Raw genomic sequence first — 13263 nt, 5'->3', positions numbered from 1 at the left:
ACTGAGCCTTATTAATACTGGAAGCAAAAAACCTAGTTAATATTCCTAAGAGTTTTAAAATCTTATTTTGCTAAAGAAACAATGTATATGGCTATACAAACAAGCTGTAATTTAGCTTATAGAATCTAGTGAAAAATAATACTATATGAACCAGCAAGATTTGGCCTTTTTCTGAAATAAGAGCAATCTTTAGGCAGGTTCCCAATATATGGCCACAGCTGCATATCAGAAGATGATGTTTTCATTCACAGATGGAGGCACCATAATTTTTGCTGAATTTGTAAATGGTGACATGAGCAATTAGAGCTTTCACTTTTCAGTATAATTATTACAGAATTTCTTTCTGGAACTTCAATTAATATCGTTTGCTGGTCCCATCTGAAAATTCCCAATTTAACAGATATTTAATACTGACTCCCAACAGCACAGAATGACTTTTCTGAAAACTTTGTATTGAATTTCGTCAGAAACATATGTCTTCTAGGAGGTGATCACTTTTGGAAAAAGTACTCAATGAAATATAAGGAAAAGTAATTTTCCTAGTATGACTAATTGAAAGAAAATTATTCTGGGCAAGTGAAAGTACTACATCTGTTAAGCAAGGAGAATTAGAGGGTGTAGTGTCTGAATCACAAGTGAACTCAAGTATATTCAGAAGAGAAAAGTTACAATCCTGTAACCAGCATCATTTGGAGAAGAGGATCTTGGTGATATGTGTTGGTTACTGAAGATTAGCATAAAGACAGTCAGTGTAATCAGCCTTACTTAACACGCTAGAAAATAATCCAAAGACTAAATAGTGCTGATTGGAGGTCACAGAAAGTTGTATCATCCCACAGCTTTTAACAAAGCTGGTCACAAAACTTCTGTCTCCCTACCATGAGATTTCCATTACAGATAAATTTGCTAATGTATATCCATAAATTACACATGGGAAATTGGCTGGTAAACAGTACACTAGAGATGACACCCACCATAAAAAACATCTTCCTGACTCCAGACTAACATACAAGGTAAAAAAAAAAAAAAGAAAAAAAAGAAAGAAATAAAAAAAAAAAAGACCATGGAGAAAATGCAACACCTGTTCTCGTGTCCCTGTGGCTGTAGGGGCTGTGGAGGCGGCGGCTGGGCCACGGGGCTGTGCTGGGCGACGGGGCTCTGCTGTGCCAGGGGGCTCTGCTGGGCCATGGGGCTGTGCTGCTGGGCCATGGGGCTCTGCTTCTCCGAGCTGGGGGCCGAGGCTGGGCTGTTCAGCTCTGCATCATGGGGAGATGGAGATTAAAGACCTGTCACAGTGCAGCATTTAATAAAGGGCAAAGGTACACAATAATAATTTTCGGTCACGCACTACCTCTGCAAATTTATGCTTTGTTGCTTTTACTCTCTCAGGTTATAAGTAGATTTTAAGACATTTGAACCTAATGGCCTCCTTTTTTGATAGTCTATGGATCCGAAATCTTGGTGACTTCTATAATTCTGGTTGACACCATCATTATTTTAAACACAATTCAACAAGGGAAATCGCTTCCATGTTTAACGTATTCTTTTAAAGAACAGAAATACTGATTACAGAATGATAGAATCATAGAGTCACAGAACAGCTTGGGTTGGAATGACACTTGAAGATTATCTAGTCCAACCCCCCTGCAATGAAGAGGGACATCTTCCACAAGACCGAGCTGCTCAGAGCCCTGTCCAACCTGGCCTTGAATTTTGACAGGAATCCCAGGATGGGGCACCTACCAACTCTCTGGGCAACTTGTTCCAGTGCTTCATTACCCTCATCATAAAAAAAAAAAGCCCAAAAAAACCCACAAAAAACAAACAAACCCCCCCCCCCCCCCAAAACCTCTTTTTTTAATATCTGTCTGAATCTACCCCTTTTTAGTTCAAAGCTGTAAGACCACTTATTCTACCACAACAGGCCCTGTTAAAAAGTCTGTCCCCATATTTCTTATAAGCCCCCTTTAAGTACTGCAAGGTCAGAATAAGGTCTCCTTGGAGCCTTGTCTTCTTCAGGCTGAACAACACCAATTCTCTCAGCCTCTCCTCATAGGAGAGATGCTCCAGCCCGCTGATCATCTTCATGATCCTCCTTTGGACTGCTTCCAACAGGTCCAGAGGATCCCACAGCTGGAGTCAGAACTCCAGGTTGGGTCTCATGAGAGCAGTGTAGAGGGGCAGAATCACCTTCCTCAACCTGCTCATCCATTGAACAGCCCCCCATCAAATTCATCTCTCTCAATTTAGAGAGAAGAATGCTGTGGGGTACCATGTCAAAGGCCTTACAGAAGTCCAGATAGGTGAGACCTATAGCTCCTCCCTTGTCCATTGTTGTCCACTGATGTAGTTACTCCATTGTAGAAGGCCACTAGGTTGGTCAGGCAGGACTTACTCTAGGTAAAGCTGTGCTGGTTTTCCTGAATCACCTCTCTGTCCTGCATGTGCCTTAGCACAGCTACAAGATATTTGAAATGCTTTCCATTTCGAAAAAGCAATTCATTTTGAGAGACTGAACATTTTACTGCTTTCTCCACTGTTTGGGATGATAACAAAAGCTGTCACAAAAGCTAAAACAGTGGTGTCCTTACATTAGCTCCTGCTGTCTTTGAGTTCATCTAGAATTTCCTGTCTTTTTAAATTTTTGGGGACTGTGAACAGTAAAATAGTAAACCCAATCTCATAAATTCTGACTAACCATTTAGACTGATGTTTTATTTCACTGTATTATGTCAAATGACTAAGGTTTCACAAAGGAATAGTGCAGAAAAACAGAATCATTCTTTTGAAACAAGACGAAATTCAAAAAGACTGAGATTGGCATAGAAAATATGGTTTTGTTGCTTTGTTATAAATAAAAGATGCCAGTCTTCATTCAGGCTTCCTGCTGGAATTGGGGGGTGACATATTTGCTGCTGAGCTCATATCAAATATATTTCTTCCAACACACTAGCACAGTCCTGTTCACCAGTTACCTATTAGGATGCATAAATGTGAGAGACTCCACCCACAGGAGGGCAGAGCACTGCAGAAGCTCCTGCATTATCAACAGTAAAGGCAAATATTATATTTTTCCTACTCCTGCTTGCAACAGAAGGAGTGAGGCCAGTGTGGCATTGTGCAAAACAAACAAAACGGACACACATATGGCTGAGCATCCCTAACAGCAATAGCTACACATGATACAGATCTTGCCTAGATTTACATTTGAATCTAGTTTTAATTTTTGTGTGTTTTATTTTTAAATGTTTAACATGTGGGTTTTTTCCCTATGGGTGCATATTCTCTAGTTATCTAATTTATGCTCACAATTATTATAAAAATTTTGTCTACTTTATAAAAGATATTTTCAATTTAGGATGAATTATCAAAAAAAGCTTGTATATTTGCACTTAAAACACTCCTCATGCAGGCATAAGCAATACTTGTCTGTGTAATTACTATGCTTAAGGCTATAATTGCCCATTTTGCATCTGTGAGTCTCTTGTATTCCATATTTTAGAGACAAAGATTGGAAATGTTGTCCCTCATTTCTACATTACTCTCATAACTATGGATGAACTGGTAAAATCATGAGCTTCTTAAACTGCTTTGTATTTATATGGTATTTTTAACCTGAAAGTATATTACAGAGATATTAGATTTTTTACCAATTTTTATAAGCTGGGAAGCTAATATTAGAAGGCAAATGAGTTGTCCAGTGTCACACAGCCACACAGGGAAGCTGCGCCTTGGGCACAGATCATTTCTCACCACTAGCACCTGAGAACATCTTGTAGTACTACAACTGAGCTACACCTCTGCTTTATTTCTAATTTAATGCATCCATCTCTAACGCTGAACTATTAATGATGTTATTTAACCTGGATACCAGAGAGGCTTAAACAAACTTCATGGACTGTATGAAGTACCACACTTGTTTCAGATGTTTGCAAAGCTGACCTCCAGTAATTACATGGGTGCTAATTGATGTGAATTCTAAGTTTTTGTATGTTTGTGTTTTTCTCTTCACTGAATTCATTTAACAAAGTAGATGAGTTCCCTCAGCTGCAGTCTATGACCAGTGCCAGACTATTTCCCTGTCCTGTTGCTGGGTGCAGCAGCATAGGGTGAAGGTCATCTAACTGGACCACGGATCATTAAGTAATTCCATTACCTTCTGTGTGTCGTTCCCAGCTCTACTCATATGTGTTGCTGAGATATAAAGACATAGTCTCATTAACGTGGTACAATTCAGGCAGCAGTGCAGCACATTGTTAAACTAAAAAAAGCCCTGAAATCAACACCAAACCCCATGGAGCCAACATCAAAAGATCTTCACTGATTAGATGTGGAGTAATGACCAGAATAATGAGTCTATCCCCTTATCCCCACACTAGAAACGAGATAATTCAGGGTTCAGTTCTTTCCTGCCTTGTGCATTTACAGTGATGTATCGCTACATGATAGTGATGGAGGAAACTGCCAAATCTGAACACTTCCTTCTCATCACTTTTTGTCACACGTAGCTGGTAGCTGAACACGCCTGGTGACAGCCATTTCAGTCTCTTGTGAATCACTTTGTCAAACTTTGGCTTGGCTTATAGCACGATGTAAAAGAACAAACTCAAAACTTGGCTCTCTTGTAGAGTGCTTTTCTATGTAGAAGACAATTCTTGCAAAAGACCTTAAAATCCTCTTTCTCTCTCTCTGTCAGGTTTCTCTAGGTTTGCTTTAAACACCCATTTCATAACTTGAAAGCTTTTCAGCAATTCAGATCCTATCCGAGCCAGTGCTAAGCTCATAATTCTGGTGTGCTGCACGTTACAGCAGAGGAAGGAGAACAAAAGATGCTCTTTCAAGTGGTGACATAATTTAAGCTAATTGGAGGCTACTTAATATTTTCTTCCTGTTTTTAAGGGCCATTGACTTACCCTCCTGAGGAATGATGCGAAGAGTTACACTGAGACCTGCATCTTTAATTAGCTTCACAATATCTGCATGAGGCATGTTAATAATAGACTGGCCATTCACAGCTAAGATCCGGTCTCCAACTTTAAGTTTTGCACAGCGATCCGCAGGACTTCCATCAATTATCCGCCCTATTTTATGGGGTACAGCTAGGCAAGAAACAATAGATACAATTAACATATGCTGAAACAAGTGGTGATGTTCACAAACAAAAGAAAATTAGTTCATTTTGGAAGAAAGTTCTATAAGAATTAAAAACAGTTGGTGTAAAAGCTTATAAGAATATAAATTCTTATGCAATGTCATTTGCAGTAACACTGTACTGTGTCTTTTCACTAAAAATTCAGAATCCAGATGCATATATACACATGGAGGATACATATGAAGTCCAAAATAAGTTTATAATTCAGCTATTTTGCAAACCTGGCACGAAACAGCCTAATAAGCAGATCAGAAAAACAATAAGGAATTAAAAAAGGGAAAGGGGATAAATTTACACAATAAATAGCAGTCATAAATTGTCTCCCATCTCCTGGTTTACAGAATTTCTTTATTTGTATGTTGCAATAGAGGCGCCAATAATATTATTTGCTTTATATACAAAAAATTGTTACTGAAAATGCCCAGGGTACATAAAATTGTTCTCCTCCATTGAAATGTGTTTATTGAAAAGTAGAAATAATACTGAAGATTTATTGAGATGCGCAGCTCTCTAATTAGATATTAATAATAAATGAATAGAATTAAGTTGACAGCTATGAGTACATAGACATGTACTACATCAAAACATCTCAGCCCTCTTCTCAAAACATTACAAAGAGCAAAGCTTCTCCTTTAGCTCTTCTCTGCGGCTCTTCACATTTCTGTTTACTCCATCCATGCTCTTGTTCTGTCTCTTCCCTCATTTTCATTGAATTTTCTAAATATTGTTCTTGATATTTTGACCGGTGTTTCTATTATCCTCTGATTTTTAACTAAATGCATATGCTATATCTGATTCTTTTCTCTAAGCCGCCCAAAGAGAATGCTACTTTTCTTTCTCCCAACTACTCATGAATATGCTTATCGCAATTAAACTACCATATTACGATTAATATCCTAATGTTTGAGTATTCCTCTGCAGTCCCACACTTCAGTCCTGGAAAACTTAGCACAAAACAGCTCAGCTTCACTATCCACCTTTCAACTGGTATTTAAAGCCAGTGTTGGTTTTTTTTTTTTCCCCCAAAATAATATAACCGTAACATTTAATTATCTACAGAGAACTAGGAAAAATGAAAAAAAAGATTGTTCAAACACTTTTTGGGAGATATCTAGGCTATCAATGCTCATATAAACCAAAGCTCTAATAAGAGATTTGTTCAGAATACATTGCTGGAGAACAAATTTCTCAGCACCCTGATAAACATTTACTGAAGGTTTTGGTGATTAACACAGACTGCACATCTGGTATAAAGTCACAACAGACATACATCAAAGTGACTTCTGTTTCTAGTATGGATGTAAGTGTTGTTTACAGTGCTAAAAATTAATTTTCAGAACACTGAATATATGAGTGAGTGAAGTGCAAGCCATAATCAAACTGCATACTTCTTTACCACTATGGTTCAGGCAAGAACATAAATTAAAACACGACTTTAGTAATACAACACATACATTTTAGACTCAACAAATGCACTTCAGAAATGTCTTGTTGCATAGGAAATACCTGATTTATGTCACAACATCTAAACATTTCTTTTTTAAAATATACTAAGTATCTATAGCCACACTTTCTACAAAAATTGTGTTTATTTTATCCTTAAGGTTTACCCTTAAGGTACACATATAACTTTCATGCATACAAATAATACACGCATACAGTGAGCAAACAAATAAAAGAGTAACTTGACTCTTGAACAGTTTTCATAAAATCAGTTCTTAAAGCATCACCAAGAATCACTTACACTAATACTAAAATGTGCCTGTTTCTGGTATATATAATAAAAGATCTGTCTGAATTGTCATATCTTTACTAAATATTAGTGGAGATCTGAAAATGAGACTGTCTTACGTAAAAAAGCAAGAAATTTGGTGGTAAGAAAGAAGAGGAAATATGGTAGAGAAGACACGACTAAAATTTCCACGCTCACTGTTTCTAACCCTAAAGATGTTTTTGGTAGCCTAAATATTTATGTGGAGATATCATTTCAATAGTAAGGGGTGTGGGAGGATGAGGGGTGGGAAGTCCTATTAATTTGCCAGAAAAATTTTTTGTTGGACTTCTTGTACCTGACAAGTGAATAGAGCAGATGTCTGCATGTTTGAGATGTCTGCTGAAATCAAAGCTGGAGGTGGGAGAGCCACGAGAGTCTAATTCGGATCCAAATCCTGAGAAAAGGGAAGGGAGGGAGAAAGAGAAGGAACTTGGTGTTCTTTTCTTCTTCCCTTTAAGCCTAATGGTCTTCACCTTCCTGATAAAGGCACCTACTCTAAATGTTTTGGCATCCCTGAACTCCCTTCATTCCTTCGTGTTATGAAAAGATTAACAGTAGGCGACCATAAAAACAAAGCCCGTGTCTGTCAAGGTACCTTTTCTACTCCACCTTGCTATTTGAGGATTTAATGCTCCTCTTCTCAGGTTGTATCGGTGCCATTTGATCTTGCTGCAAAGTAGGGAGTGGGAAAATTTTGCAGAAGGAATCTGAATCTCTGCTGGATTCAAGGTTACACTGTTATGCTCTATAGGGTTTTATGGGCAAATCTAGTTACTTACTAGAGGAGCGCATGGCCACTCAGCAGAAACTGGTTTATGCACATTTCTAGATAATGTGAGGAGAAGTATAGCTCCTGGCTTCTTCCCCCCCAGTAATGTTATCCTGAGGAGATTCTGTTCTTTGCTTCTCTTCCCAGTGGAACTCTGCCTGAGAGCCCTCCTAAGCCACAATATCCTGGCTGCCATGGTCCCAAAATGCTTCCTTGGGAAGGGAGGATTTATTTAGGGCTTTTTTTACAAGCATGAATTCTTCTAAGGGGTGCAGATTATCTGATGTGTAGGCTGTTCACAAAAAAAACAACCATGCTAAAATATGTTAGAAAACTTCCATTTTTTAGAGAGAGCTTTTGGTGGTGAAATACTTACTTTGAAGGAATAAGAAGGAGCTACTCTCATTAATCTCAGGGGATTAATCAGGTAAAAGCTAAGGAACGAAGGTAGGCATGAACTGTGAATTTCCAAAATGGAAAATTTTTATTGTTCAGAATGGTCACATCTAAAACAACTGTGGAAGAGCTGTGAATTGTCCATAGAGAGTGGGTTGACTGAAGTGGCAGACGGGATCTCACGAAGGAAAATGCAAGATGATGCAAGTAAGGAAAAAATAACGCTGCCTAAGACTAAGCAGAGATGAGCCCTAAATTAATTATTATCACTCAAGAGACCCTGAAATGTGTGCCTACTTCTCTAAAAACAAACTCATTAAAACAGTCAATATGACACTAAGAGTTAGAAAAAAAAAAACAAGTGAAACAAACTATTGCTAGATACAGCTGTGTGCCTGAAGTCTGCTGATAATTTCAGTATCCTCATCTTAAAAATCATAGCAATGAACTCACAAAGATTCAGAGAAGGGAAGCATGGAAGTCAGAAGCAGAAAACAGCATATGCTCAAAGGAGTTGTCCCATGAACTCACAGTCATCACCTTGGGAAAGAGAATTTGGGGCAACCTTCTGGAGGGGCAGAAGAATAAAAGGATACAAAAAGGGATTAGACCAACCTATGAGAGTGACCCATTGCTGATTAAATCAGAAAATCTCGGCTGTGAAAGCTGACACAATGCCTGGGAAAGGTCTTGTCTGCTGTAGGTGCTGTCCTCTGTGCTGTTGGTCACAGCAAAGGGACAGCAAGAATCTGTATGTCTGCTTTGTCTCTCCCAGCATGGCAGGTCTCTTCTTGGAAAGAAACCTCCCACGTCTGGCATTTAATTAGGATTTTGTTAACATACAATACTTTTTTCTTCTTAAATTGCATCTTCAGTGTTTTATTTTTATCTAAGCAGAGCATTTAATGATGGAACCTTTTAAAGGAAGTTCCAGATCACCTGACCAGTGGTAAATGCTTCCTATCACCCTTAAAAATTTTTATTAATCTGTTCATGCCTCTTTTAACAATTCACCACAAGCTGTTCTCCAAACACATGTATATATTGAAGAGTGGAACATGTGCCCGGATGAGACTTTGCAGAGAACTGATCCACTTATTTCAAAACACTGAGTTACCTGAGCAGCATTTAATATTAGCAGGCTATACAGAAAGATTTGGATTTCTGGCTTTTTTTTTTTTCCAAGAAACTCATTGATTTTGCTAAAAGTGAATGCAGAAAACAAGCTGCCCCCTTGCAAAACAATTAATTTCTTGGTTCTCTCAGACTACACAATGAATGAAACTGCAAGGGAAAAATTACTGTGAATTTTTTAACTTTTGAAAATATGGGAAATTAGTAAGAATGAATTTATATGTCTACAAACCACACAGCCCTTCAAAATAGACATACAGGACCTTTCCCCCCAGTACTATCAACTCGTGCAAAATGTGACTCAGGAGTGATATAGTTGGATACCTAACTTAAGATAAAAGAAATCCTTCCAAGACAGAAAGCATAATCCTAGACGCAAAATAATCTAGCAGAGAGTAGCAACGCTGCAGAAACCTTATCTAACAAAATATCTTACAACGGAATGTAACTTTTCTATGGTGCATTTTTCAAAATTTCATGACTTGGGGAAGATTTGAATCCTCAGAGCACCAAAGCTTCTATAGTATTTGAAGTCATTAATCTGTCCTCCTAAATCTTGCTCAGATATTTAGAGCATTACAGCACAAACTGACCCAGAGTTGGCATGTAGCAGCTGAGGCTTTCCCAGAAGGTATTTAATTGTGCAATGATCAGCTCTTAGCCCATTAAAGAGAAATCAAATTAAAAAATTGAAAGACAAAATGATTCAAAGAAATCTTTCCATTTAGAAAGTGGATAAGGTCTGCTTTCATAAACCTACCGATAACTACAAATTTACATTTTCCTGAATATTTTTCTTTGATAAAAATCACCCACTTTTGCTCTGCATGATTCAAATTAATATCCTTATCACACCTGCATGCCACTGAACAGAGAACAAATTTTGTATCATTATCCAAAATTGCAAACAAATTTTGTCGCATTATACCTGAGTGTCCATATGCTTGGGTCAGCTGTACACAAACCCAGAGCAGTTTCTGAATACAGATACTTCTTCTAGCACTGTATATCACAGAAACACAGAAGGGTTGGGGTTTTAAGGGACCTCTGGAGATCACACAGTTCAACCTCCTGCTGAGGCAGGTTCACTCAGAGCAAATTGCACAGGATTAAGTCATATGGGTTTGAACATCTCCAGAGAAGGAGACTTCACCACCTTTCAGGCAGCCTGGTCCAGAGTGCAGCCACCCTCAAAGGAAAGAATATCTTCAGAATTAACTTTCTGTGTTTCAGTTTGCTCCAAATGCCCAATGTCTGCTCTACTCTCTTGACACCCACCCTTAAGATATTTGTATGCAATGGTAAGAGCCCCTATCAGCCACCTCTTCTCAAGGCAGAACAGGCTCAGCTCTCTCAGCCTTTCCTCTAAGAGAGTTGTTCCTGTTCCCTACTCACGCCCTTAGTGCTTCACTGGGCCCTCCCCAGTCGTTTCATGTCTTTCACGACTGAGGAGCCCAGAACTGGACACAGCACCCCAGATGTGGCCTAACGAGGGCTGAGGAGAGGGACAGGATTACCTCCCTTGACCTGTTGGCTATGCTATTCCTAATGTTCCCCAGAACACCACTATCCTTCTTGGCCACAAGGACATAGTGCCAGCTCATGGACAGCTTGCTGTCCAGCAGGACCCCCATGTCCTTCTCTACAGAGCTGCCTTCCACAAGTCAGCCCCAGCCTGTGCTGGTGCCTGGGATTATTCATTCGTCCCTTAATGCAGGACCTTGCATTTCCAGTTCGAACTTCATTAAGCTCCTCTCCCCCCAACTCTCCAAACTGCCCAGGTCTGGCCAGCAGAGCTTTCAGGTGTATCAGCCTCTCCTCCCAGTTTTGTAACATCAGCTAATTTGCTGAGGGTACACCCCGTCCTTTCACCCAGGCCACTGATGAGTAAGTTAAACAAGACTGATATATCTATCAGCCCCTTGCTTTTTGAATGAAAAAATAATTTCTGCTCATTTGAAAGACACACAAGCTAAAAAAAGTGGATTATAAGAAAGTATTACCCTATATAAGGATTTTATGATTTATATCAGTAATTTTTTAACATCTATTCAGTCCTTTTAGGCATGCATTAACTGTTGAGACTATTTTTTTTAGACAGCAACTTTCCAGTTTTCCCCCCTCTATATAGTAGCTAAATGTCAAAAAGTAGCAGTTAAGGCGAAAAAAATCAAACCTCTGCATTATCTATTAAAGCCCCCTGGCAGATAAATTCTTGCAATGTTTTCTAATGTTGAGAGATATAGACAGTAAGCCAAGCAAATGAGCCTTCCTGAGCCAGCTGTCCTTTTCAATGTTATACAGTGATCAATTGAATATTTATTATATTCCCAATTCTCTAAACATGCAAGAGTTTTCATTCAAGCAGCAGGCTCCAGCATATCAGATTTTAATTGGAAGAATATATTAAATATAAACATCTGTAATTTCATTGCTATGGAAAAATCTAAATTCTGGAAAACTTGAGTATGGTGGACTTCCCATCAGGGCTAAAAAAATATTTTCCTGATATTGATAGGATATTTCATGTGACACTTGGAAAACAGAAATCTGTGGCATGCTGCATACTTGCATGTGAAAATAATCCTTTTCCCTTATAAGATTAATGAATCTATAAATGGAAACAACCCATTTTGTGCTGACATGGAGCACATTTGCTTGCATAGCACAGGCAAAAGAAGCTAAATGGGAAGGAGTGCACACACCTTAGAAAGCTGAAGATATAAGCAAAAAAAACCCAGAGCTTATAGACTTTAATTCACATTTCTAATGAAAGCAAAGTGGACCCTGTGGAATTATTAGAAAAGGCTTGGTTCCCCTGATGGGTTTTTGCTAAGAAAACTCAGTGTTCATTCTTTGAAAACACAGGAGCAGCACCCGTAGGTCCAAATGATGTATTCAGAAACACAGTGAAGGACAGAAATCATCTAGAGAGGGGAATAATGCCGTTAAGATCCTCCATTATTTATCTCCAAAAAATATCAAACAGAAAATTGAGTATTTCATGCCTGCAGACTCCAGCAATGTGATTTGATGATATTAAAAGCCTCTTTGACCTCTTAAGGTTATTTTACTATGATTAACTGCTTATGTTGATTTGAAAAACTAAATCATATAGAAATTTCTTTCAGCTGCAAGTTTTACTATCACTTAAACATACTTAGAAACTGTGCTTTTGTAGCTGAAGAGGCAGAACAGCTCAAACCTGAATATCAAGCTGCACAGAAATGAGATTCCAGATTCCTTGCCCACAAGTTGCAAATATCTTCCATGGGGGATGCACACTGTGGGTGGGTTTTCACTGCTATGCTCCAAAAATGTCCTAGGTGGGGTAGACAGACATCCTAATTTCCAAAGCACTGTATCCTTTAGAATTTGAAAATTGGTCACATAAAATTGTGTCCCTAAGCACCACCTTACCCAGGAAAAGCATAGGTGAAATTGCTACACAAACAACTCAGATCACACAGTTATCACTGATCGATAAACTGGTTTTTATCTCTAAACTGTAAGGAGTTCAAAGAAACTTTGGACTGAATGGGACTTACTCAGAATTCTGTTTTCTGCAGTCAGCAGAAGCTTATCTTGGATTTTTGGTTTTTAGTTAAGACTGTATGTTTTGAGAAATGAAAGAAACTTCTTTCATTAGACTCTGTTTTATCATATGTTTTCAAAATCCAGCAGGCACTGGCATATGCAGTGTAGGGGCAAATTAAATCTACAACTCCTCTTTTGTGAAGGAGGAGGAAGGTCGTAACAAGTATGCACAGTCTTTATTTTTTGAAAATTGTTTATTGATTAGGCCTGTGTTTTCAGTTTGTTTACACTTTATAACTGTGCTAAATTGACATTACCTGCCACAGTAAAATTCCTGGAAATACTGCCAATTTTCCAATTTCACTGGAGGCTGCAAGTTAACAAGGTCTGTTAACAACACATGGTTTCTCTCTAAAAAATTACGATGCAAAGAGATTTACAGGGGATCACAAGTACTTATTCTAGATGAAGCTGCATCCCAAACACAAGAAGTAATGGTAC

General features: G+C 38.4%; 1 protein-coding gene across 11 annotated transcripts in view; it reads right to left on the bottom strand.

Moving 5' to 3' along the window:
* The window catches only part of MAGI2 (membrane associated guanylate kinase, WW and PDZ domain containing 2), a 714127-nt gene that overhangs the window by 43848 nt on the left and 657016 nt on the right, over positions 1-13263 (bottom strand). For all 11 annotated transcript variants that reach the window (XM_066182812.1, XM_066182813.1, XM_066182802.1 and 8 more), the window contains 2 exons: positions 4914-5099; positions 1082-1256 (listed from right to left, as the gene is read on the bottom strand). In XM_066182812.1, coding sequence (XP_066038909.1) covers positions 1082-1256; positions 4914-5099 — 361 coding nt within the window. The remainder of the gene's footprint in view (positions 1-1081; positions 1257-4913; positions 5100-13263) is intronic.

The sequence above is a fragment of the Chamaea fasciata genome, unplaced genomic scaffold (genome assembly GCF_029207755.1).
Source record: "Chamaea fasciata isolate MVZ Bird 193981 ecotype frontalis unplaced genomic scaffold, bChaFas1.0.hap1 SCAF_5, whole genome shotgun sequence".
Lineage (NCBI taxonomy): Eukaryota > Metazoa > Chordata > Aves > Passeriformes > Sylviidae > Chamaea > Chamaea fasciata.
Note: the sequence above shows the minus strand (reverse complement) of the source record. Positions and strands in the feature narration are given on the sequence as shown.